This window comes from Argopecten irradians, chromosome 9 (assembly GCF_041381155.1).
Source record: "Argopecten irradians isolate NY chromosome 9, Ai_NY, whole genome shotgun sequence".
In the NCBI taxonomy this organism is placed as follows: domain Eukaryota; kingdom Metazoa; phylum Mollusca; class Bivalvia; order Pectinida; family Pectinidae; genus Argopecten; species Argopecten irradians.
Genome location: NC_091142.1, coordinates 25,835,868 through 25,862,866, shown reverse-complemented (window position 1 = coordinate 25,862,866; position 26,999 = coordinate 25,835,868). Strand labels below are relative to the sequence as shown.

Here is a 26,999-nt window from a genome sequence, read left to right as displayed (position 1 = left end):
GTGTTGTTGGTTGATGCTGTGTGTTGTTGGTTGATGCTGTGTGTGTTGTTGGTTGATGCTGTGTGTTGTTTGGTGATGTTGTGTGTTGTTGGTTGATGCTGTGTGTTGTTGTTTGGTGATGCTGTGTGTTGTTGGTTGATGCTGTGTGTTGTTTGGTTGATGCTGTGTGTTATGGTTGAATGCTGTGTGTTGTTGGTTGAATTGTGTGTTGTTTGTTGATTTGTTGTTGTTTGATGTTGTGTGTGTTGTTGGTTGATGATGTTTGTTAATGTGTGTGTTGTTGTTGATTATGTTTGTTGATGTTGTGTTTTGTTGGTTGATGCTATGTGATTTTGTTAATGTGTGTGTGTGTTGTTGGTTGATGCTGTGTGTTATTGGTTAATGCTGTGTGTTTTGTTGGTTGATTGTTATGTGTTATTGTTAATGTTGTGTTTTTGTTGGTTGATGTTGTGTATGTTGTTGTTAATGGTGTGTTATTGGTTAATGTTGTGTGTTGTTGGTTGATGTGTGTGTGTTGTTTGGTTGATGCTGTGTGTTGTTGGTTGATGCTGTGTGTTGTTTGGTTGAATCTGTGTGTTGTTGGTTGATGCTGTGTGTTGTTGGTTGAATCTGTGTGTTGTTGGTTGATGCTGTGTGTTGTTGGTTGATGATGTTTGTTAATGCTGTGTGTTGTTGGTTGATGATGTTTGTTGATGCTGTGTGTTGTTGGTTGAAGCTGTGTGTTGTTGGTTGAAGCTGTGTGTTGTTGGTTAATGTTGTGTGTTGTTGGTTGATGTGGATGTTGGTGTTATGTTGTTATTAGCAAATATAATGCCATGTTGTGTCAATCGCAAAGGGAAGTAATCTATACTATTTAAACATTGCAATAAATTCCCCAAAATATCAGCCAAGGATGAAATTGTCTATATATATCATATTTTAGAGTAAAATATTTATTAGGTTTTTCAAGAAAATACAGATAGATATCATTTTTGACAAAAATATCTCTGATTTTGAACCTGGTTGACCTTGGTTTCTTCTGCTAGGATTATCTCCATTGTTTGACTCTAAACCACAATTTTGGTGGATAGAATTATATTCACAAGTGTAATCCATTGTAACAAAGCATCAACAAAAATTACAAGTTTGATGTTGCTATGTGTTGTGTATTGTGATGTGTTGTGTTAGGTGTTGCGAAACTTGCTGCTATGTGTTGTGTATTGTGATGTGTTGTGTTAGGTGTTGCGAAACTTGCTATGTGTTGTGTTTGTCATTGATGGAAAGTCTTTGTCTCAACCTAAACATCCCTTTTCATGCAGGTGTTCTATTGTTCAATGTCCATGTTGTGTCAAAATTGCATGTCATCTGGATGATAGCTGTTTCACAGAACAACTGATAGTCACTCAGAAACATTAGAGTAATGAAGCATATCACCCAAAAGTTCACAAGCACTACAGCGCAGACAGGTCCCTTTTTCTGGCAAATATGGGTAGTGAGTAGTGGACCATGGAGTTGGGTATGAAGTGATGATCCATGGATCTTCAGCTAGCAAATGATAATACAGGTTAATGAAAAAGTGTTTTGTTTCATTAAAACCCCTGGTTGGGTAAAATAAGTCCTATGGTAAGAGATTTGCTTCATCTGTTTCATTAGCCTAGTTCAATTTACCTGGATAAGTTGTATATTACATAATGTCAACATAAACATGATGTTGATATGAAATTTGGAATGTATCTTTTAACATTAAACATTACCATTTTGAATACATGTACATTTAGGCTTTAACGGTTAATTGTTGCTGGAAGTATCTTTAACATGTATGTATAATATAGGTATGTAAAATAAATCTATACAATGTACAGTGATGTATTATTTTATAATGATGTGATAACCTGCTACTTAATACTTCAATAAATATTGATGTGTTTTAGTATAGATGAACATGGTATAGTTGATGAAGGATTAGAACTTGAAACCTCCACATGCATGGATGCAAATGTACAGTAGTTAGTTGAAAAACATCGAAGCACCTGAACCACTCAGTGTATGTTACAAACATTGAGGTAACAGAATCAGAATAGGTATCATATGCAAAACTGTGAGAGTTTTTAAAAAAATAATAGGTCAATAATCTAAGTACTGTTCATCATCATTGTAGTTTTCTGCGTGTTGTCCTTCTTCCTCCTCCACGACAGTTACAAGAGGCACCCGACCTTCACCTTTCCTTCTGCGCTCAAACAGTATTTCTTCATCATGCTGTCGCCATGCAGATTGGAACATTGGTAAAAGTCTTGCTTTTCTTCGCATTAAATCTGTAAATAATATAACAATAATTGCATCAAGATAAAATGTAAAAGCCTGATAATGTAGCTATATATGCTACACTGCACAATACAGTAATAAGATGTACATGTCTTAATGCCCACCTCTGATTAAAGGCCGCCTGTTTAGTAAGGCCACTTTCTATATATATATATGAACTTCTGTATTTCAACACAATTTGACCGATGTATAAAGTCCATTCAGTTAAATATATAATTGTTCTTTGTCCATTGGAGGAGGTGGAGGGACTTTTTAGACTGGTTTAACTGTACATCCTATAGTAAAAGTTTAGAAACTGAAATACATAAATGTGATATTGTATTGACCAAATATTGTGTTTACAAAATAAATGCAGCATTACATTTTAGAAGTAAATTGTCACTTATACATTCTTAATTTTTCCTAAATGAAAATTGCACTGCTAGTAGGGTTTTGACAAATGCCTCTGAATACTACTTGCAAGAAGCTATGGCTAACTATTTCTTTTTTAAATAATTAATCAATACTAATTTGCCTCCTAGTCATAGTATGCAAGAAGTATGTGGAATTTAGATACAGTTCCATAAGTGATCTTAGACTAATATTTATTCTGATAGTTGATTTTAACTTTGCTAAATAGAATTTCAAACAAACTGTCAAGCAACCATAACAAGAGCAACTTCAACAAAACAATATTACTCACCATTGACAAACATCAGATGGATGCCATCATGATACTGGAAATGTACTTTGTTATTCTGCTTCATATCAAACATCTTCAAACAGCAGCCAACCAAGATCACAAACATCATCACAATAAATATAGACACCATACCCCAGCTAGCATCTATGTTGCTGCAACCAAGAAAATATAAACATATATAATATAACTTCCCTCAAAGGTCACCTTTGTATAAAGATCATCTGTTTAATAATTGACTATTCCCTTGAGGTCCCATATGACTGATTTCAAAACATTTTGAGCTGTTTATTTTTCTTTGTTCCTTGGGTTGTCTTTATAGACAGGTTTGACTAAAATCTTTAGACAGAGATTTTATGTCTAGCAGACTTACACAATATTTCATAATTTTCTTTTGTTATGCTTCCAAAGGTTGGAAGGGGAGGGACTTATGTTGTTATGAAACTTTCTAAAATATGACCAAGTCTTTCAGAAATGTAAGCACAGATCTTAATTTATTATACATATTTATCTTTAGTACACATTAAATATTCATTGTACCATTATTATTGTTTGGTCAAGTGAAAAATGTTAGAACCCATTATTTACACTTTCAAACATAATTCTCAATTACAAATGAGGTTGCACAGTCATTTGCAATACATAAATGTACATTGTAGGGTATGTTGGTTCTTTATGCACCCGACAATGGAAGAAACCTTCTTTATGCACCCGGCAATGGAAGAAACCTCTGGACAGTTACAATACACTAAAGATACCGTCTGTAATCTATTGAAACTGAATTCCCTTCTCTGATAGCAATTTATATGGTTTGTTTTCGATTGACACATGACATATTTGCTTAGATGAATATAACTAACAAGCATTATTTTTCAGTAAATACATTTGAATACCAAATATTTTATACATACTTCTGTATGGAAATTTGCTGGAATGAACTGGTGTTGAAATTTCTGCTGGAATTGAAGATGAACGCATCCCTTTTGTCCCTTGCATGTAAATCATTTGACTGATTAAAGGTTCTGGCAGTTTGATCCAAATCATGATAAACATTTATCCGCACCTTTCCGAGTTCCATGCCTGATCCCAATCTATCAAAGTCTGTGATATGAATATCTAAATCATGTTTAAACATATGTTCATGAAATGATAGCACCGAAATTTTACAACAAAATAAATTTGAACTAAAGGATTTATGATCTTCCATAAACCATGCTCTGAAAATTTCTACTGAAGCAAAATTTGAAAAAATACAACAAATATTCATCCTGCATTGTCTTCCAATAGTCCGTTCTTTTCTTTTTCGTAAAACAACTTTAATCTCTCCCTCTCTTCCTTCGCTTTTGGAGGTAGACCTCTTTGATGAGTCAATCAACCAAGGTGTCAAAGTTGGACAATATCCATTCCATATGTCGGCAGTATTTTTATTGTCCTTTGAGACCACAGCTTTAATGGTAAAGGATTTAGGGTGGTTGATGTCATATCCATCTGTCCTGCTAAGAGTATTTTTATCTACATATTTCCTTTTTGGTATATTAGATCCTCTGTTCTTGATAAATGTTTCATTAACATATCCATTTTTCTTAACGTTGCTTTCATGTTCAGATGTCCACTCAAAATTCTAAAAAAAAAAAAAAAAAAAAAAAGAATAAAAAAAAAATCATATAGAAACAATGAACGCCGTCGACATCATGATACCTAATAAGTGTCCCTCTTGAGTTGCAGGGGACACAAAAATTACACATCCATAGCAGCATTCATTTCAAATGTTATGGCTATAATTTAATTCTCGATAAAGGTTGATCTTTATAGAAAAAAACATTTAAAAGAAAAATATGAAACTTCAATCATAGTTTTCCGACATATTTTTGTCAACAACATGATGCTCTGTGTATTTATGTTATTATTTGTAAGATTTCTAATTTTTGTTTAGACATAAAATTACCATCATCGACTATTTATTGGATTGGTCTAGCTAGATCATTATAACTGATAATCTGTCAAAATTTATCAGTCAGCTGTCAGTTATAAATAACTTGTCTTTAAAATGAAATCTACATGTAAGTAATGGAAGGTAAAAAGATATGATAATTCTATAGAAACGTTCAAACCGGTATATGCATGTACATGGACACGTCATAACTTAATAGAAATAATTAACCATACCCTGTAAACACATACATGTACTAACTTTACATGTACAGCATTTGTGACTGTGCATCAAGTGTTTTTTTTTTTTTTTAAACTAAATGATTTTAAAGACCTCAACGACTATATGCATCTTAAATTAAACTGTGTGACACTTTGGAATATTATAAGTATTGTAAATACCCTTATGATACATTAAGGTCGCATCGTTACCTGGACGTGCAGATGTCTTGGTCTGTCCAAATGTACTGTTTTAGTTTCGCTTTGACGACTCGCTGCGTGGACAAGTTGCAACGAAGTTTGGCAAACAAATAACGTGGCATAAAATGTGACGATGGCATTCAATGGTGTTGCTGTAAATCTGAGTTCATTTGAGGCAATCATCGTTAATATAATAGCCACATTTATCCATGGTTTTCATTGGAAATATTTCCAATGACTTGGGGCTAGCTACTTCTGCGGAAGCATTTACGTGTCTGGAAGGGGAATAACTCTAACTGACTTTTAAACCGGAAGTAAGATTTTATCCATATCCAAGGAAAACAAAATGGAAAACCAGACTTGAAATACTTGAATATTTTAAATGGGTACATTTAATTCGTGATACAGATACACAATGGATAGTCAGAAGTGAAGCTAGAATAGGAAACTTGTAAGTATAATCGCTATCTCAAGACAACACGCGTTTGTAAATCAGCTGTTGATCAGTTCTGCATATTACACAATGCTAGTCAGATACTATCTGAGGAATAGTCCTTCCGTTGAGGAGTACGTGTTCAGTATATGTGTGCCTGCTGTTTACCAGTATATATGGTAATGCAAAGTGTTGAAAACATTATTAAAAAATAGATTATAATATATTTGTAAATATTGAACCCTCAGTTTTACATTACAATAATACCAGGTTACAGTAAATTAGCCTATTGTTAATATCACCATGCATGCAATGCTTATTAAGGGAAAATTTCATGAACATGTTTGTCTCAATGGTACAGTACTTTTTTATCTTTTAGTTTATTTTACATGTTTTCTGTGTATTTATATTTACATATAATTTATGAATTACAGGTATTTCATTGTTGGCAAAAAGTATATGTTTCTCAATTAAAAACAAGAATAGATGGATTTATTTTTTTGGTAGCTACAAAGTTTTATATTTTAGCATAAAACAATTATGTCACAGAAAATTCCTTTGTGCTCTGAAATTGCAATGTACTAACGTTTATAAGGCATCTGAAGCCACTTAAATGATTTTCACAGCTTAATTCATCAAACGTTATGGTTTTCAATAGATTGATGAAGAAAAGAATAATATGACAAATGTTTTGCAGTTATAATGGCACATATTACTTTTGCTCTTTTGGCAGTGAAGTGTCTTTAACAAATTGAAATTGTCAAGAAAAGATGATTACATGCACAGATGATCTTGAAGAAATTACAACTGAACTGTACAATACAGTGAAACTTTTCTATAATGACCAACCAAGGGACCAAGAAAAATGGTTAAAAAAAAGATTAGTAGTCAAAGTAAATTGTGTTGAGATTGAAGCCAACCACCAACAATTACTACCAGTATCACTATTACTATTAAATCTGAATATATTAAGTTGTTTCATGATATACATATAACATCATGCTATATGTGTTCTATCTATCCTACCAATCATTTATTGTACATTATTATTTTTTCTGTTAATGTAATGTATAAAATATTTAAATCTTAACAGACTAAACTTTCAGGACAAAAAAGACAGATGGGGTCCAAACCCAGTACTCCCAGAGCCAAATCATCTACTATTGATGTGACAAAGGACAAAAATGGGAAAGGAAATAAAACTGAGAAGCCTGATCTAAAAGGTCCTGAAAAAACAGATCTCAAAGGATCAGTTGATGTTCCAAAAGATGTGATGATCAGCTACAGCCATCAAGACAAGGAAATGATGGCCAGACTCAGAGGTGCAAATTGTAAAACTTTTTACAATGACCATGCTTACAACAAAATTATGGTTATAACGTACATATATAATTAGCAATTTTCATTCCCTATCAAGGTTCCAATAATATATTTGTGATATGTGTATAATGAATTATGTTTAAAACAAAGTGATCTTGTTGGTTCACAGAGGTTCGTTATAACATGTCTTACTGTACCCCAATATAATTTATTTTATTTTATCATTTCACAGAGAGCCTTGAGAACAATGGAATCACAGTTTGGGTTGATGTTGCGGGGCTTCAAGCTGGTGTGGACTTCCTTGGCAAAATAGGACAAGCCATTCTCGATGCCAAAGTAAGCCTCACATGATAATGGTCATTGTTTGATATAAGGAAATTTAAATGATGTTTAAAAAACATTTACAGATAAATCAAATGTGTTGGTTATTCAGTTAGCACGGTTGTGTCTTGAGCGATATTTTATTCAAACAGAAATTAATTAAATATAAGATAAATGATTTACTGCAAGTGAGTAGTTTGGCTTCTCTCCATTGTTACTTGGTAGCTATGAATTATTGTACATAATCGTCTTTTATGACATGACCTGTTACATTTTTCTTGTGAAAACTCTTTAGAAGTAACCATAAAAATTGAAATAGATTCTATGATCAAGATATTAGATACAGTAAACCTGGCCTTTAATTGAGCATTACGTCCTGAACTCTAAACCCAAGCATGCTTGACACATTTTTTTCTTTGCTGATGCAGTTATTCATTTCGTTACTGAGTACGTCGTCAGTGACGTCAAAGTACTGCCAAGATGAGGTTGCCTTGGCCTATGTATCACAGAAGGCCATATTCCCATTTGCCATCAATACTCAACAAGAGGTCTATGCCTGCATGGGAACTGGAATGTAAGTAAACATCTATTGCGAGATACAATCTGCTTCAGCTATGATATTTGATTACCGTTGGATATATCATTCAAGTTTTTTCCTGTAGCAATTGATTTATAAGGCGATTTAGCAAGATTACTAATTTTCAAATTTTGTCATGATAGAATGTTCTCAAAATTTTAATGAGGCCGGCGGAGCCACAGCAAAAATATTTATTCTGAACTTGTGGAGAGTACCGGTAATGTGTTATTCAAATATCTTTTCATCAGTAGCGTTTGTTGACTTGATCATCAACATGAAAGTTTGAATTCAAAGAAAAGCAAAAAAAAAAAAAAGTGTTTATGACAAATTTAGTAAAATTCTATTCTATTCATGGCTTTCAATTTCATGTCTTTGTGCAATGTACTGTACATGGTTATAATACACTTCAGGAGACTTCAGCTGTCCGGCATTGAATGGACTTTCTCCCTAAAACCAGAAACATTTGAGGAGGATTTTGCTGAGTTACTGTCACGATTGAAAATGGAAATAGAGGCACAAAAAACAGGTAATTAATATAAAGGAATTGTCATCCAGGTTAATATTATTATCTTTCCCTACGTATGAGGATGGACATTTAGGAATCCTCAGAGGGCTGTGATTTTATTGCCACACCCTCATAGGTAGGGAATGATTCGTTTTCTCCTATAAACAAAAGAAAAAGATGAGATTATAGCCAAAAATAACACCGCAAGAAGTAATGACTTCACCTAATTGTCTTCAAGTTCAAAAGTTTATCCCGCGCATCTGTCATACCCTACAGCTAAAACCGTTGACAGATTAGTGAATTGTGGAAGAAAATTAGGTCTTTGCTAATTATATAATAAGCCATTATAAAATGCTCATTATAAAACTTTACAAAATAAGCCTCACATTTTAAATATAATCTATAGCTACTCTGGGATTCTGAATGGAACTTTCAATGATGAAATTAATTTTCAAACCAAGCAAGGTTGAGTCAATCAAGGATAAATGTTGAATTCAGAATCATTATACATTTGTTATGTCATTTACGAAATGTTTTGTATTAAATGCATATCATATTTTTTGCATACATTTATTGTTGAAAAATTGAAACAAAAAAATAAAGCAATTTAATATTGGAAACAAGACAAAAATATAACATTAAGTTTTCAAATAAAAACTAAATAGTATTTCAGTAAGCAAATTAAAAAAATCGAAGCAAAATCATGTATTACAAATAATATATATTATTTAAGTAAATTAAATGAAAATAAAATGGAATTAAAATAATGAAAACAAAAACTTATCAAAAGAAGCAAATTAAAAAATGGAAGCAAAAAAAATAAAAAATAAAATAAAAAAGTCAATTAACAAATATGAAAATGGAAGCAAACAAATGTTACAATAATACAGTTTTAAAATGAATGAAAATGTATTGCAATAAGCAATTGCCTCTTGCCCAATCTTTATTGTCTTTAACAAAGGCAAATTTTGAAATGGAATCAATACTGTTTCACAACAAGCAATTTTTTTATGTTGAAAATTCTCTTATAGATGAGAAGACTGATGTTAGTGCTAAAAAGTCATTTCAGCGTCAAATAAGCAAAAGTCAAAAGAAGAAAGATCCAAAGGTACAGCTAAATGCCGAAGATTACTGGAAAAACCACTATAACAAAGATTTGGTGGAATGGGAGAGGTAGGTCCTAAGATAAAGGTGGGGAATTACTTAAAACAGTTTTTGTGTTTTTATTGATCGTGATTGTATTGCTCAGAATTTTCTTTTCTTGTGCCAATTTCATTACGGAAATAATTGTAGAAATGTTAATTAGACATTAAATATGTAACTGATGATTACGCTGATGGTTATTGACTGTAATTCAGAAATAGAAGAGTTATAAAGGAAAACCAACATGACACAAATGGCTGACAGATGATAGTAGATATATACTCTAGAGTTTTCAAACTCATTCACACCTGACATTTCACAATGGACTGTACCAGTCCTTGATGTGGAAGACTTTAAAAGTAAAAGTTTACTTGACTGTACAATGCTTTGAAAACTAATCGCCTTCCTTATGTATTCAGGTTTAAGAAGGACTTTTCAAATCATTATAAAGAACAGATTGCAACCCTTTTTATAAATGAAAACGAAGAACAAGATTTCCTTTGGAGAAACTTGAAACCGGAGTTGGAATTATTGCATGATGAAGATTCTGTTGATATGCTGTTGAAGGAAAACCTTATAGGTAAATGACTGTAGTAATTGTATTTACCTACTTACATCCATACCTTCCTCGATAACTACGGTAACACTTTCACACTTTACCTCATCCTCGATACTCCAGTGGTTCAGATCATTCATGATCTCTACACCTCTGGACTCTGTCATAGTGAAACTAGAGGCAACAGAACAGATAATTTAATCCTTTGATGTACATCAAAAGAGCCGTATAACGGTACACTGTGGTTGGCTATATGGCTCTGAATTTGGGAATTGCTTTCTATGTAGTCTTCAAAGGAATCTTTGCAGGCCTGTGATTTGTTCAGATTTGTTACCCTGAGCTGCCATCAGTTTTACTATGAGATAGTCCAGGGGTGTAAAGATCATAATTGATAGGAACCCCTGGATTATCGAGGATGACTATACCTTGACAATACGTCAGTTTCAAGATACCAAAACGATGTGGATTCATTATGATTTACCATTGATTAGTCCCACCTTCCAGTAATTGTGACATTATATTTTGATGGGATTCTTGTGAAGTCACTAAGTGCGTGAGATAAATCAACAGCATATTTTGCTTTACCCTCAAAGTTTTGGTATATTAAAACCCCGGTATTAAGCAACATTAAACTTTAAAAATATTTATCTCTGTTCACATAAGTAGCTAGCTCTTTATAGAACATAATGCGTAAAATCCAAAATTTGGTTACGCACTTATCAGGTAAATGATAGACAACATTTACTGCCCCCCCCCCCCCGTATTTATTAGCAGTTATGGATATCATAGAGTTTTACCTCAGCAGACACACCTGAACCTAAATTAACTATTATTGTACTTAACTTTAGAAAACATCATCAGATTAATTAATATTTGTATAGTCTTCTAGTTTATCCCTAAGAAGTATTCCGAATTTGCATATTACAGAGTTATCTGCACTTGCGGATAGGTATTGATTGTGACGTCATGTGTTTGGGAGCGTACCGTCATACGTTTTGGAAAAAACGATGTGAATTGCGCTCACAAAATAATGACGTAACAATCAATACCTACCTGCAAGGGAGCTAACTCTGTAATATGCAAATTCAGAATACTGTAAATCAGCTTTCTTTTGCGGCAACCAAATTTTGTGATTTCTGTTTCAAAACATTTTTGCTGAGATTAAGTTTCGCGGTTTTAAAATATTGAACGGAAATATCTTCCAGTTTAATTGTGCAAGAATTGTGGAAAATATAAATTTGTGGAGATAAACTTTTGCGAATCAACCTTGATGGCGAAATTCGAAGAATAAATAACTCGCAACAGAAAGTTGGTTCAAAGTATGTTTAAAATCATTAAAATTATAATATCATTATAACCGCACTTTTCACTGAAGGCAATGTTCAAAGTACAGAGTTTATGCATTACATTTTGAACGTATTATGTTCCAAACCCATGATTTAAAAAAGATCAAGTTCCGATATATATGTATATACCTTAATATTTCTTTTGCAGATGTAGTCACGAAGACAGTAATGGATATTTGTTTTATTTTTTAGGTTTAACAACTCAGTATGGTGACACACTGTCCCTGTGGAACAGTGTTGAGGCTTTCATCAAGGAGATGTTCGCTATAGAGGAGGTGTTTGGAATGGACTCCTCTGTAAGGGTACAAGCTATTGAACACCTGGGTATGTCTTTTATATACTGTGAATGTACTTGTTTTGGCTCGTATTTTAGTGTAAAATTGACTTTAATCAGGTTAGCAAAGTGATGAATTCATGAATTTGCAATAATAGCAATACTAACATTAGCGCAATTGATATTTCAACGCTTAATGTTAAATATTTACAGTCAGTGGTGAATTGATAGTATAAACCCCGTTGATTTCAACCAAGGGCTACTCAACTTTATTTCTCGATAGATTGAGTATGTCAAGCGCAATTTGGAGCCGCGCGGATGAATTTGTGATGGTCCAAATCAGAAACTTTTGGTGTGAACATGTACATGTATCAAAACATACATATATGTGTACGTGTGTAAATACAAATGTAGAAAAGTTACATTGTTTATGTTACTACCGTACCTCTTTGAGCAATGCTTCCGTGCTTATGATAAATAAACAATGTTGTACAATGTACAGTTTTGCACATTCCGATGATGTCGCAATGTTTACATGTTGTGTGTCGGTGAGTCTGTGTTGTTCGCTACAACATGTAGTTCTACATCCTATTTGTATTTTTATTATCTTTGGTTGTACACAAATGGATAAGATATATCAGGACAACATCAGTCTTTAGTTGGATAAGTTTAACCAAAACAACCTAACACGACAATGCATTTTTGTTCACCTCGGGGGACAGACAAGTCATGTACGTTATCTACCGTGAATCGGCGAGAGTAGGTTTTCTACCGTGAATCGGCGAGAGTAGGTCTTTCGAAATATCAATGAAACGGCATCCTACAATTTTAGCTTTACAATGCTTGTTATAGATATCTCTAATATTTGTTGAAGTGTTTGAAACAACAATATCAATATAAGCTAACATTTTGAGAGCGGTAAACGTTTACAGTAGTGGGCCTACCTGTGTTTGTACATGTTACTCGAAACGACGTCCGATACATTTAAAAATCTCCAAAATTCGGCAATAATGACATGGAACTATGTAAACATCCGTGTATTCAAGTAATTCCAAACGTGAACAGATTAAGTAGAACTCAAGTGATCACAAAATTGAAGAAACTCTCTGTTTGTCACACCTCCTTGACACAGACGGTTTGAATCGGACGCCGCGTCACAACTACGTTAAATATCCTGCCACGTTATGAATTGTGTAAGCGTGTGTAATCATACGAAGCAAAAGACTAAAACCAAACTGCTTTGCACCATTGTGTTTTTAACAACAGATAAATAAAACGATTTATAGTTTCATACCAGGAAAACCCCAATTATATATGCTTCATCAGACGGAACTTATTTTATTTGTATGTTCATTGATAAATTGGCGTGAATTTCCGCCACTTTGAGTGGCTGTTCCAAATGCCTGTCGGAACCAAACGATATAATCCAATTTTAGTTTTATAAATGCCATAAACACTGTAAAGGGTAAATTTTGAGCTATGAAAATAATAGTTAAGACTGTAAATATGAGGATTAAAGTCTCTTTCTGGTGGTTCTATCGAAGGATAAAGTTGAGTAGGGTATCCATATTTGTTTCATGGACCGCTTCGCGGCCCATTCCAAATATCGATACCCTACTCAGCTTTATCCTTCGATAGAACCACCAGAAAGAGACTTTAATCCTTAAGCGCAAAAAGCACTAGAATATGTATGTGTGTAGTAATTAAACAGGCAATGTTGATGATCAGTTTTGATAATTGTTAATGGCCTTTTAATCTTGCTAAATTGCACTCTGTAGCAAAGTTAGTGATAAAGGTTGATATATCTGAATCAGAGATGGGTCTCATCTTGTATCTCTTGTATCAGTCATTCATCAAGGTCATGTACATACCTTGTGCAAGTTACTATGATGGAGTAAACAATGACTCTTCGTTTTAATGTTTTGCCGTATTAGGACAGTTCCAGAGTCCCCGTGTGATTTAGTCCCTAAGAGATCTTTGTTTTATGTTTGGCCGTATTAGGACAGTTCCAGAGTCCCCGTGTGATTGAGTCCCTAAGAGATCTTTGTTTTATGTTTTGCTGTATGAGGACAATTCCAGAGTCCCCGTATGATTGAGTCCCTAAGAGATCTTTGTTTTATGTTTGGCCGTATTAGGGCAGTTCCAGAGTGCCCATGTGATTTAGTCCCTAAGAGATATTTGTTTTATATTTTGCCGTATTAGTGCAGTTCCAGAGTCCCCGTGTGATTGAGTCCTTAAGAGATTTTTGTTTTATGTTTTGCTGTATGAGGACAATTCCAGAGTCCCCGTATGATTGAGTCCCTAAGAGATCTTTGTTTTATGTTTGGCCGTATTAGGGCAGTTCCAGAGTGCCCATGTGATTTAGTCCCTAAGAGATATTTGTTTTATATTTTGCTGTATTTAAGGACAATTCCAGAGTCCCCGTATGATTGAGTCCCTAAGAGCTCTTTGTTTTATGTTTGGTCGTATTAGGGCAGTTCCAGAGGCCCCGTGTGATTTAGTCCCTAAGAGATCTTTGTTTTATATTTTGCTGTATTAGGACAGTTCCAGAGTCCCCGTGTGATTTAGTCCCTAAGAGATCTTTGTTTTATATTTTGCTCTATTAGGACAGTTCCAGAGTCCCCGTGTGTTTGAGTCCCTAAGAGATCTTTGTTTTATGATTTGCTGTATTAGGGCAGTTCCAGAGTCCCCGTTTGATGGAGTCCCTAAGAGATCTTTGTTTTATTTTGCTGTATTAGGACAGTTCCAGAGCCCCCCTGTGAATTAGTCCCTAAGAGATCTTTGTTTTATGTTTGGCCGTATTAGGACAGTTCAGAGTCCCCGTGTGATTGAGTCCCTAAGAGATCTTTGTTTTAATGTTTGCTGTATTAGGACAGTTCCAGAGTCCCCGTGTGATTGAGTCCCTAAGAGAGCTTTGATTTATGTTTTACTGTATTAGGGCAGTTCCAGAGTCCCCGTGTGATTGAGTCCCTAAGAGATCTTTGTTTTATGTTTGGCCGTATTAGGACAGTTCCAGAGTCCCCGTGTGATTGAGTCCCTAAGAGATCTTTGTTTTATGTTTTGCCATATTAGGACAGTTCTAGAGCCCCCGTGTGATTGAGTCATTAAGAGATCTTTTTATAGTTTTATGTTTTACTGTATCAGGGCAGTTCCAGAGTCCCCTGTGATTGAGTCCCTAAGAGATCTTTGTTTTATGTTTGGCCGTATTAGGACAGTTCCAGAGCCCCGTGTGATTGAGTCCCTAAGAGCTCGTTGTTTTATGTTTTGCTGCATTAGGACAGTTCAGAGTCCCCGTGTGATTGAGTCCCTAAGAGATCTTTGTTTTTATAAGGCTGTATTAGTCCCCGTGTGATTGATCCCTAAGAGATCTTTGTTTTATGTTTGGCTGTATTAGGACAGTTCCAGAGCCCCGTGTGATTGAGTCCCTAAGAGCTCGTTGTTTTATGTTTTGCCGTATTAGGACAGTTCAAGAGTCCCGTGTGATTGAGTCCCTAAGAGATCTTTGTTTTTTGTAAGGCTGTATTAGTCCCCGTGTGATTGAGTCCCTAAGAGCTCTTTGTTTTATGTTTGGCCGTATTAGGACAGTTCCAGAGCCCCGTGTGATTGAGTCCCTAAGAGCTCTTTGTTTTATGTTTTACTGTATTAGGACAGTTCAAGAGTCCCGTGTGATTGAGTCCCTAAGAGATCTTTGTTTTATGTTTGGCCGTATTAGGACAGTTCAAGAATCCCGTGTGATTGAGTCCCTAAGAGATCTTTGTTTTATGTTTGGCTGTATTAGGACAGTTCCAGAGTTCCCGTGTGATTGTGTACCTAAGAGATCTTTGTTTAATGTTTTACTGCATTAGGGCAGTTCCAGAATCATTGCGTGATTGAGTCTCTAAGAGATCTTTCTATAAGTTTTATGTTTTACTGTATTAGGACAGTTCCAGAGTCCCCGTGTGATTGAGTCCCTAAGAGATCTTATGTACAATGAAGATGCTAATGTCAGGGCAGTGGCGAGCGTATCATTGGCCAAGACCGGCAACTCTGAAAAGTTAACTATCAAACGATTGATGAAGTCTCTCAACGACAAAGATCGTCTTGTAAGGGAAGCTGGTTGTCTCGCTCTCGGTCACATCAAAGCCAAAGAAGCAGTGCCAACTCTTCTACGCATCTGGTAAGTAGTTTTCAATCAATCAGCATTAACTATAATTACATTCAAGACAATGTACAAGTATTCTCTTTTTATTATGAAAGCAGAAGGGCTTTATGCTGGCTGATAATTAAATGACGTGTTTGATTGCATATACATTATTATCTTTTAACAGGCATTTGACATTGCTACAAGTCTGTTTGATCGTAGGGCTTGCATTGACTAAGATTTTATGTTCAATGAGAAGGTGCATGAACAACTGATAACTGTGTCGTATATAACTATGTAAAATCATTTATGGTGTATACTGTATAATTGATAAGTTTCGAGAGTGTAAAATGTCGTGATTTACTGTACGAAACTTATTCGCGGGGGGAGGGGGATATTTTTGCGAATAATTGTTGAAGTGTTTGAAGTGTCATTCATACGACAGCTAAAATATGTCAAACCATGAATTTGATAAATTTTGCGAGGTATTAAGATTCGCAAATTTGCATGTGTCCACGGAATTAACGAATATTATTGTATACAGTATATGATTGGAACATGATAATGTTGATGATCTGCTTTTTGCAGGAGGAATGACTTCATTTCTCACGTGAGAGAAGCTGCTCAAGCCGCCTTGGAGCTGATTGGTGGCGAGGAGGTAGAACAGGCCATGCATATCACCAAGGTATTGGCTGATGAAATAAGACTGCTCACTCAGGAAAACTAAATATCTATCTTTTTAAGATTATTATAGAACTATCTAACTAGGTGCGCGAAACTGCTCATACACTCAGGAAAACTAAATATCGGCTCTTAAGAATCCTAAAGAACTATCTAGCAATGTGAGTGAGGAAGATCACTCAGAAAAACTAAATATCTGCTCTTTTTAAAGACTCTTACAGAGTTATGTAGCTAGGTGAGAGAGGCTACTCACTCTAGAAAACTTAATATCTACAACTGTATTGAGGGAAGAAAGATTGATCACTTACGAAATATTGAGAAATGTTGAGATGAGTACAGCTGCTCTCCCAAGAAAACTAGAAAAAAATAACTAAGCCAGCAAGAAGGCTGCCAACTCGGGAAAATTAATATAGTTATCTAGGGGAGCAAGACATCAATTTAGGAAAAGTATTTGTTATATAGTAGAGCAAGACTGCTCATTTTAGAAATTAATATTGTTATCAAGGGGAGCAAAGTTATACTTTAAAGAAATCTTAGGAAAACTAGATAGAAATCTTAGGAAAACTAGATAGTAAATAGTTATCTTGCAGAGCAAAGCCACTCAGTAAAACAAAAGTACATGTAGTTCTGTAGAGCCTAGACATTCTGTGATAGTTACAGTATACTAGGTTGGTGCAATTAGTATGAGAAACCATTACAGCATATATTACTACTTTATGACCTTTATTTCACATACACTGTGTAACAACCTGACAGAACAATATCCTTGTTCCTATAGAGATTAAATATTACTTGGTGCAAATATAATTAGATTTAAATATAAAAACATATAGTTGACCGGATGATACGTTACATAATTTAGACATTCTGTTATTTTTACACTTTGTTTACATCTTATTTTTTCAAAAGAAATGTTCTGCAAGGAGCATTATTATGTTAGAAAATGTAATATTATATGATTGATGGGTCTTAACGTCGTCCTTGTTCCGGTTATGACGATATTACAACATATCACAAGCTATGTGATATTATTATGTATTAACGTATTAACTACATTCTCTCTCTGATACCTTCCTAATCATACAATTGAGATCAAATAGAACATTGATCCAAAGATATAGGGCCCATTCCACAAAGAAAGATTCCTTCATTTCGATGATCTGGTCTAGGTTTTTTTTCAAAATTAAATATGAATTTTTAATTATATTACATGTAGTAGCATTTAAGTGTCAAAAAATTCCTTCCACCAAACTTTTGGAGAAGCTTTCAAAACGTCATACGAAAGATTTTTTTTATATCTTTGCTGTTTAATATCAGGAATTCAACATAAATTTATTAAGATATACGGGTTTTTTTTTTATAAAGAAGCTTAATTTAGTTTCTTTTGCATAATAGCTGCTCTAGGATCTTGCTTCAGAAAAAGTACCTAGTACACCTATTCATGGTGAACTATAAAATCATAGCTTTTTAAAATTCACAATAAGCCAATAAAACAAAATGTTCACACTGTTATAATTTACACATTTTTCTACTATGTAATGCTTTGTAATGTAATATCTAATTATTTATTGTCTTGACATTGTGTTACATATCTTTGAGTGTAATTTGAATGTTAAAATATTGATTGGTTGTATTTACTATTCCTTATATTTCTAACTTCAACAGTAGTAGTATGTATGCAATTTACCTGTTGATTGAATTTTATATACAAATATTATGTTGTAATCAGAATTACTGATGGATATTTTTTTCTGTGATAATTTAAATGTGCATTACTTGAGTTTACATTTCTTTTCAATTAATGTAAAGATATCATATTTTTTTATAAGACATATCTATAAAAGCTTTGTGCAATTAAAAACCATACACTTTAAATTTTTTTATTTTTCTGTCTTATTGAATTGAAATCATTCGCTCTTTATATACTTCTGTCTTTCATCTGCTCTTTAATCTATTCTAGATATAAAATATGGAAATGTAATATTAACTGATCAAATAATAGTTGTTTTTATCTAACTTAAGAAAAATGAATATAAAAATCACTTGTATTTATATGAATTTCAATTTTTAAATATGCGATAATTAATCTTCGCGAATTGGTATCGTTTTTTTTAATAAATACACTGTGTAGAGATTATGAAATGATTAATTATGTATGAAAAGAAAATTGAAAGAAACTCAGCAATGATAAAACGGACGCTGTCCTCTTGTACTCCTGTTACATTTACCTCATCTGACAATTTTTCCCAATGTTGTTTTTCTAGTTTTATCCAAAATAGCGAAGTTTAGCATATGTTGTTAGCATATACTTATATTTATACAATTGATTATAATTTGATTTATATACATGTATATATCTCGGTACATATATTTTTATACTGCTTTGAAAATTCGACGATTTATTTTGTCTATACGGTTAGGATCACTTCTTTGCCCCATAATTACTGGTTAAAGTACATGATACCGTATTATCCGAATCATTCCAATGATATCACTTCTTTGACTCGTATTTACAGTATATAGACGATGAAATGTACTGGTGTCAAAAGTCTTTCTATAAAAGTCCGCATATTTTGCCTCAACCAGAATGGTTGTTACTAAACTTTATTTAAGTACATGATGAAAATTTATTAGCTAAAATTATGCCAATGAATATTTCCCATGATAATATAAGGGTGGGGTAGCAAGACACATCAATTCAAACCGAAACGACAAAAATATAATTGTTTCAATAAAGATCAAATACGTACACATGCATAATTGATATAAGTGACAACATCTTTTAGTTTGAAAGTGCCTAGATATTTGCCATGATTTTATAAAGTCATAGTATTCAATGAATCTCAAGTAGATATAGACTAGCTCATTAAGTTCGTTCAAAATTAACTCAGGTTTCATTAAATGACTAAGTTACTATTTTGAAACATACACAAACATTATCTCAATTCTTATAATGTACATATACACAATTCAATGTTGAGTGTCCTAACAAATTGATAACGTAGAATATCATTTTACTTTTATGTGATATCATCAAAACTAAATGAAATTGATTAATCCTTAGTAACTAATTAAGACTCGTGTTTATTATTTTCTATTTCTACATTCATTATTTTCTATTTCTACATTCATTATTTTTATTTTTCTTAATTACGTCAGTTAATGCTGCATGCTAAATTGCCTTATTTTATTTTACCAAGCGAACGGAGGACTCATCGGATGACTCATATGAAAAAACATTTGTAAATCAAAATTAAGTCTTCCAAATATTTTAGTCAAAATATTTCAATTATGTTCAATAGCTAATCAAAACCGTATAATTGTCTTTTAAAATTACATTAATGATTCTTTCTCCTTGGTGATAAAGTGATTTTAAGGAAAATACCCGATTGTCATCTTTCAGTCTCTAGCATTGAGATTTGTCAAGTACAGAAAAATAGTTTTGTACATCTTCTACTCTTATCTGGATATACATACAGTACTACTATACATGTATATACAATGTATTATTATTTTTCATTTTATTTCTAGTTTTGATGTTGTTACTTATAATTTAGTGTTTTTGTAACAATCGTTTACGCGATTTATATGGATGGCATGTCACCTTCTGTTTTGAATGGATATAAAAAAACCAGTGTAATTTTTGCGAAGTTATTGCGTTGTTGGATCAAAATCAATCAAGCGGTACTGCAAGCGTCGGGAAATTGCGCAAACAATACTTTCATTTTGTGTATAATTTAATTTCATATGTTACACTAATTTCTATCGGTTAGATCTTTGAGGTTATTTTTTCATAGACCGAAAGAATTATCAAGAATTACCGTCAAGTATTATGACGTCATACATACAGAATGTTTTCAAAGGATATTTTAAAAGCGGCACAGTTATTGGTCAAAGTGAATTATTGGATAAGATATCAATGCGCCACAACTTAATTTGTTTTATTGTAAAAGTAAGTAAATCACTGACATTTATGTCTAATTAGTACCCAGATTGAGTTAATTAAATTAAAAGTATTATTCTCAATATCTTATGGATTTGTGAAGTCATAGACAAAAAACAGACGAACATTCTTCTTCATAGACGTGAAGACTTCATAAACCCAAAAGATATTTAGAATAATACTTAAATATATTAAACTACATTTATGATGCTTGAAGTTCGAAGGTTTTCTGTATCGCAAAATGTTTAAAAGTGAAAATCGCTAAATCAAACATTCGCAAAAATATTCACGTTGACAGTATCTTTTCAGTAAGTGTACAATGAAGAAATTGTAAAGACCTACCTTGCAACAGTTGCATTTTGAGACTTGCGATATTAAAGGAATTGAGCAAGCCAATGTATATATCGTCATGTGATGTGACAACTGAGCTTTCAAATAACCATCAAGCGCTGATCCTGGTCGCCACTTTTAAAATCTTTGACTGTGTTTCCACTGTCAGGAAAGACAGAGTTGAGCTCATAAATATATCATTATGATGAATTATATATATGTGTATAAAACTATAAATGTAAAGCTTTTCTGGCATCCTTTCGTGCCATTAGCAGCTTCGAGCACCGCCAGCCCTTGAGAAATCTGTCTGGGTATCCTCTTTACCATTCCTGATTCACTACTTTTACTACGATAACATGGTTTGAAAAAATTAATCTTTTGTACTCACCGTTGCTCCCAGAACTGACCCGTAAACTTTTTATCATTCAATTATGGACAGGCCACAGTACCTTTCGCAATCACCACCTCGAATCTATATTGATTCCGTTTTTTACCTCTTTCTAATGTAATTCAAACAAGATTCATGAAATGACACATCCTCGCATCGCAACTCATTCAACTCATTGTTCCTTAAAAATCCCGAAAAACATAAAACAATCATAGCCAAGTCTGAAAGAGTACTTATAATATCGCACAAAAATTATCAACATTCCGCTGACACACAGTCTCTTCTTTCCTCCTGGGGCGCCTCGCTCGCACCTCATTTTAGCGGCCCTCCATCAAATTTTTAAAAACTGTTCACTGTGGGATCTTCGCAAATGCGCCCAATTTTAATTCCGTAAATTGCGGCTGTAACACATTGCTACCAGTTGAGTCAAGTAGGTAACTTGTAAAGATGGGACAAACGTTGTATGTTTTGCGAAAGTCTCCCAAACGCGTTATAATACTCTTTCAACAGTCTTGTCGCTCCTCGCTTTTAAAATGAATTCCCGCCTTTTTTTGGCCATAATCGTGTGGCCGGGGTGGTATGTTGCCTGTACGCTGATTGCCTTCATCTAAGGTTTGTGAGTTGCCAGACATCCTGAAATCAAAAAGCAAACCTTGGATCAAGTAAACCTCAGCCTTAAAGTCTCATCATCTCCGGACCCCGTCTACCAAAAACCCCAGTCTATCTTTCGGCATATAACACGCGGACCGAAGGTAATATTTTATGCTCTTTCACGAAAAAAGCCGTATTTGTTCCCCTTGGGAGCTATCCAAAATGGAGCAGAAAGTCAGTATGGGACTACCTGCAGTACCATGCTTTTCTCAGTCCATCATTTTATCAACAACCTTCCGGTATCAAAGCAGGGGGCGGTACTAGCAAATTGTTCTGGCACAGCCCAGACTGTCTATGTGCCGCTGTCCCAGGACTCCACACCTCGAGTTTGAAAACCTCACATTTTGCATTATTATCATTAGCGAACCTGTCTATGTTAACTCTCCCCAATTTCTCATTTGAGCTCACCACATGTTCCGTATAACCAGTATACTGTCACGCCGTCTTACTGTAAATCTATTCCGAATTGATTATCCGCCCTTGGAACCAGGCTGGCATCAATCTAAGACCTGCTAGGCAATCCTCTCTGATCATTACAGCCTTCTCATTCAGTATCGGTCCTTGCGACATTTATCACAATATAGAAGCTACATTCTGCAATATGTACCACCGTAAACCTGTAGCTGAGTGGCTTCGCTATACAAGACAAGAATCATGCTGTAAGACCTGTTCTATCTGAGCACCGTTTCAATTTCAACATTTGTAAAACCAAAATCGTTAGTTCGTCTCTAATAGCTTCCTTAATATCAAAAACGTTGGATCCCAACTTGCCTTCATCATCACACTGATAAATTTATGCCTCGTCAATTATGACGGACAGGATCACATAGCTACCTTCATAGCGATATAATTGACATAATTGTGCTCTGTCCGCAACTGCTCGCTGTCACCAGCATCGATCACGCGAGGTTTCAACAAAAAATCAATGGTAGCCTCAGCTTCCGTTGCTTTAATCGAGATAATCGCTGTGGAAAGGCAAATGGCAATAAATCTAACCAGGCCGTTATCCTAGAAATCTGGAAAAATCTCGATATGGTGATAAGCATTAATTGCATACTGTTGAATACGTACCTGATACCTGTTTTTAAACATACCCAAACGCAACTTTCTCTTAAAATAATAGTATTACTTTCTTATACAACCTTTCAAAAGCAATGTTTCACTGTTACCTATAACCGAGCATTACGCAAACATTCATACGGGTTGACCTGACCTTTTGATCTGACCTTTCACTGTCGACCCCATACGGTAGTAAAATTACCCATGATAGCAGGAAACTGGACGTAGCAATCACACTTTCAGTGCCTTTCTATGCATAGCTGTCTAACCGGGCTTTCTCGCACGTGGTCGCATGTACTCGTGTTCCGCTGCACCCGCTTGGCTCTGACACAATTAATCGATCTTCGTTGCCGCCCTAGCCCTTGCCCTAGTAATTCGCTTCTCGTCCCGGAATACTCGAAAGCATTTGTTTCGTACATTTTTATTCAATTTCTGCCTGTGCTTAACATGTCATACCATTCTGTAAAAGATGTATGGCGCATCCTGCAATTTCATGTTGGATTTTGGCGTATTACTTTAAAATGTTCTTGTTTTCTTTCTTCTTATAAAATGACTTCTAGAAATCATTTTCTGTGAACTTTTCTACTTTGAAAGTCCATGCAACGTGTTGCATTCCATGATTACGATGAGAAAGAATCTTCTGCGAGAACGCTATTAAAGCCCACTAATCTTACAGAATTGAGTGCTAACAAATGCCAATGTATCAAGGACAACTTGAATTTAAAACATGACAAAAAAATAATATAACTGTGTTGAGCTCATAAATATATCATTATGATGAATTATATATATGTGTATAAAAACTATAAATGTAAATCATATAGCTTTTCTGGCATGTGATAGTGATTCTGTTGGTACCATTGATTCACTACTTACATGTATACTTTCACTTTTTATACGACAAACGGTAGTTCGAAACATTCCCCTATAATCAAATTATATACATTATTCTTATCTCACAATTTACTCGATGAAGAAGATGTATTTGTGTTAGAATATTCTGATATTGTTATATATATCCGTCCACCATGTTTGTAAGGATTTGTGATTACTCTATAGTTTGCTCAACTCAGCACGTTTTATTTACTAGAATAAATCATTGTTATACGGCCTCTTTATTTTGGGGACCGTCAGTGCCGAGAACTGTCCCATTTTCTTGACTTTTCAAATATGTCTATAACTATAGATGACATCACAGCCATGTTATAAATATTTCTTTGACGTAAAGTATGGTTCATGTATACAATTTCAAGTACCTGTAAGAAAGTCTTGATAAATTAGAAATGATGGACTTGTTTCAACATAATAAAGACCTTTTCAATTATGATGCATTCTGTGGGATTCAGTCTACGTTATTGTAAGACATGGATTCACGGCGTATCTGTTGCCTGTCTGTATATTTGGTAGTTTCCTCTGATGTTGAACAGGATTAGATTACGAATGTTGGATACAAAATATACTAGTGATGCGCTGGAAATGTACCCATTCATGAGTTTCCACAATCTATAGGATTTATTGCTTACTTTGAATTATAATTAAATCATACGGGCTTAAATGTAACACGCTACATAAATGTATAGCATTTAAGCATTTTGCGCTCAAATCACATACTCGGTATAGCCATATCATGCAAGCATTTATACTACTCATATTATATTATATTTCTCCGAACCCATTACAGCAAATTCGATGACATTTTGTAGAAATCTTCTATTGTCAAAAAGGTCAATCAAAATAAAGAATTGCATGGCACCCAGTCACCTGAGGGAGAAATTGGTCAAAACGTTTTGGGATCAAAAGGGTTCAAACTTCAAAGCAGCAAAAATGGTACAACCCCCATTGTACATGTTTTTACCGACTGACTTCATCCAATTTTAAATAAGCTGACGGCTAGAGCAGGAGACCTCACGTAGGTTTAGCATTAGACGTGTACATCAAAAGTTTTAACTGACCTCAAGAAGTGATAATACACAGGTATCAAACTCCTTCTCTTGACTATATAATACTCTGTGCTGGCGACTACTTAGTAAACCAGCGTAAATCAAATCAACGATGTACAACGAAGTAGGTTGTGATACATTGAACTGTAAAATTGCATTGTCGGTGGTTAATGAGCACGGCTTTGACAGATTTTATTCTTAAACTCGTTCTTCAATGCACTATTATTTTGTGCAATACCGAATAAACTGTTGAATAGGTAATAAAAAAAAATCTGTTTCCACAAAGTGTACATCAAGGTAACTGGCAATCTGGATGTCCTCAAAAGTTTGGTTCCAGTTTCAGCTGAAGACATTTGTGTTGTTACGCAAAGAAAATATTCAACGCTGTTTTGTGTTTTGTTTTCTTGTTATTATCTTACTGCATTTTTATTCGTTTATGTAACATTTACATGATCAGAGGTAGTATCGATTGGTACCTTGACCAGCAATGGGTGTCTGATTACGAACAACCTAGATTGGCTACCATCATGCTATATATCAGCGACAAGTCAACAGTGATTGTAGATAGATAACTGTCACAACAGCTCTCTTACTGCATAGTGCTCTACTGACACACTGGGCGCCGCCATTATCTATCAGTTTATCTTGGTCATTGTTAAAAAGGCTTAACATTCATTCGCACATAGATACTACCCCTTCATTCTAGCATGCAACTCGCCACACATCGGAACCCAGTGCCTCTCGGTTCCTTGGCTCAAGTCAACGAAATATATTCTAGCATTTTTGAAAAACTTGAATATGAACAAATTGGGTTGTCTTTCTTTGAACCTTTGTGTGGTATGGACAACATCATTTAAACACAAGAAGATCTGGTCATTAGATTGATTCTATATTGAAAAGTCGATTTAAGATGTTTACATACTTGGCTTTCATTTGAACAAAGTCTGTATTTTAGGCCTCTTTGTTAAAAAGTCATTTGAACCGAGGAAAACTGGCTTGATAAATGTTGAAAAGTGTTGTTTTGATCTACTGTATGGTATGATGTACATGTGTATTTTGCTATCGATCTAAGGGTTAGCTGAAGTGACATTGAAGGATGACAAAAGATTTCAATCTGCTCAAATATAGTAACCAAACAGGTCAGCATTCTACGGACCCAAACATTGATCTTCTGCGGTTTAGTATAGGGTACAGGTGTCTCTGAAGTTGGACAGGTAGTTTGGTCCTTGATGTATATCCAAAGAACTGAATAATGGTACACTGTTATGACTTTCCATGTTGGGCGTTGCTCTCTGTGACCTTCATAGGAAGTCCCTGTAGGCCTTCGATTGGTTAGGGCTTTGTTCTCCTGAGATGAGCTCAGTTTCACTAGATAAATGGACAAACATCGGATCCGTGGATCTCTCGCTTCTTAATATGCTTAGTCCAAAGAAACTCGGTATAGTGTTAAAAATCTTTCTGAACTGTCTCTCCTAACAAAATCATTGAGCTGAACTCCGAAAGATTTGTTACGTTATCTTGATGAATATCATTAACCTATCATATATTACCTTTTCTTGTTACATAATCATTTTTGTAATGTCTTTGACAACTATATTCATCTGTAAAAATCAGTACGCGAGACAGGATTTTCCTAGGGCAGCTTACATACTATTTAAATCAAGATGATTGTATCTATTGACTCGAAATGTACACGAACTGTAAACTAACTTTCAGGGACACAATAATTCGCAATTTCCAATTTCAAAACAAGTTTACAGAGATTTACTTTCACGAATTTAAAAATTGATAGAAATTTGCTATTAATATAACAAAAGTGATAAAGTTTGTAAGACAAAATTGGTAAAAGCAAATATGTAACAGGAAGTTGATTTACAGTTTATGACCTTGGTCCTAACCAGAATCTGAATGGCAATTAAAACAATTGCCTGTCTGCATATTTGGAAGTTCCCCCTGATGTTGAACAGGATTCGATTTCCTACGTTGGATACAAAATATACTAGTGATGCGCTGGAAATGTACCCATTCATGAGTTTCCACATTCTATAGGATTTATTACTTACTTCAAATGATAATGAAATCA

The 26,999-nt window shown here is 34.3% G+C and overlaps 2 protein-coding genes across 4 annotated transcripts; one reads left to right on the top strand and one right to left on the bottom strand.

The window, feature by feature from the left end:
• Positions 1-524: 524 nt before the first annotated feature.
• Positions 525-5,621, bottom strand: LOC138331886 (uncharacterized). 2 transcript variants are annotated; one of them, XM_069279738.1, is made up of 5 exons: positions 5,342-5,621; positions 3,892-4,601; positions 2,984-3,135; positions 2,120-2,291; positions 525-1,524 (listed from the first exon to the last, which is right to left on the bottom strand). In XM_069279738.1, the coding sequence occupies exons 1-5, from the start codon at positions 5,510-5,512 to the stop codon at positions 1,521-1,523; spliced, it is 1,209 nt and encodes a 402-aa protein (XP_069135839.1). In that variant the 5' UTR covers positions 5,513-5,621; the 3' UTR covers positions 525-1,520. The 2 variants fall into 2 exon arrangements, with proteins under 2 accessions (XP_069135839.1, XP_069135838.1); XM_069279737.1 differs by having other exon boundaries at positions 525-2,291.
• An 11-nt stretch (positions 5,622-5,632) lies between these two features.
• LOC138331885 (protein tirA-like) lies at positions 5,633-17,152 on the top strand. 2 transcript variants are annotated; one of them, XM_069279735.1, is made up of 10 exons: positions 5,633-5,780; positions 6,869-7,084; positions 7,315-7,418; positions 7,832-7,977; positions 8,391-8,506; positions 9,517-9,658; positions 10,048-10,208; positions 11,723-11,854; positions 15,723-15,960; positions 16,513-17,152. In XM_069279735.1, the coding sequence occupies exons 2-10, from the start codon at positions 6,883-6,885 to the stop codon at positions 16,649-16,651; spliced, it is 1,380 nt and encodes a 459-aa protein (XP_069135836.1). In that variant the 5' UTR covers positions 5,633-5,780; positions 6,869-6,882; the 3' UTR covers positions 16,652-17,152. The 2 variants fall into 2 exon arrangements, with proteins under 2 accessions (XP_069135836.1, XP_069135837.1); XM_069279736.1 differs by having other exon boundaries at positions 5,639-5,780; positions 6,856-7,084.
• Positions 17,153-26,999: the final 9,847 nt, after the last annotated feature.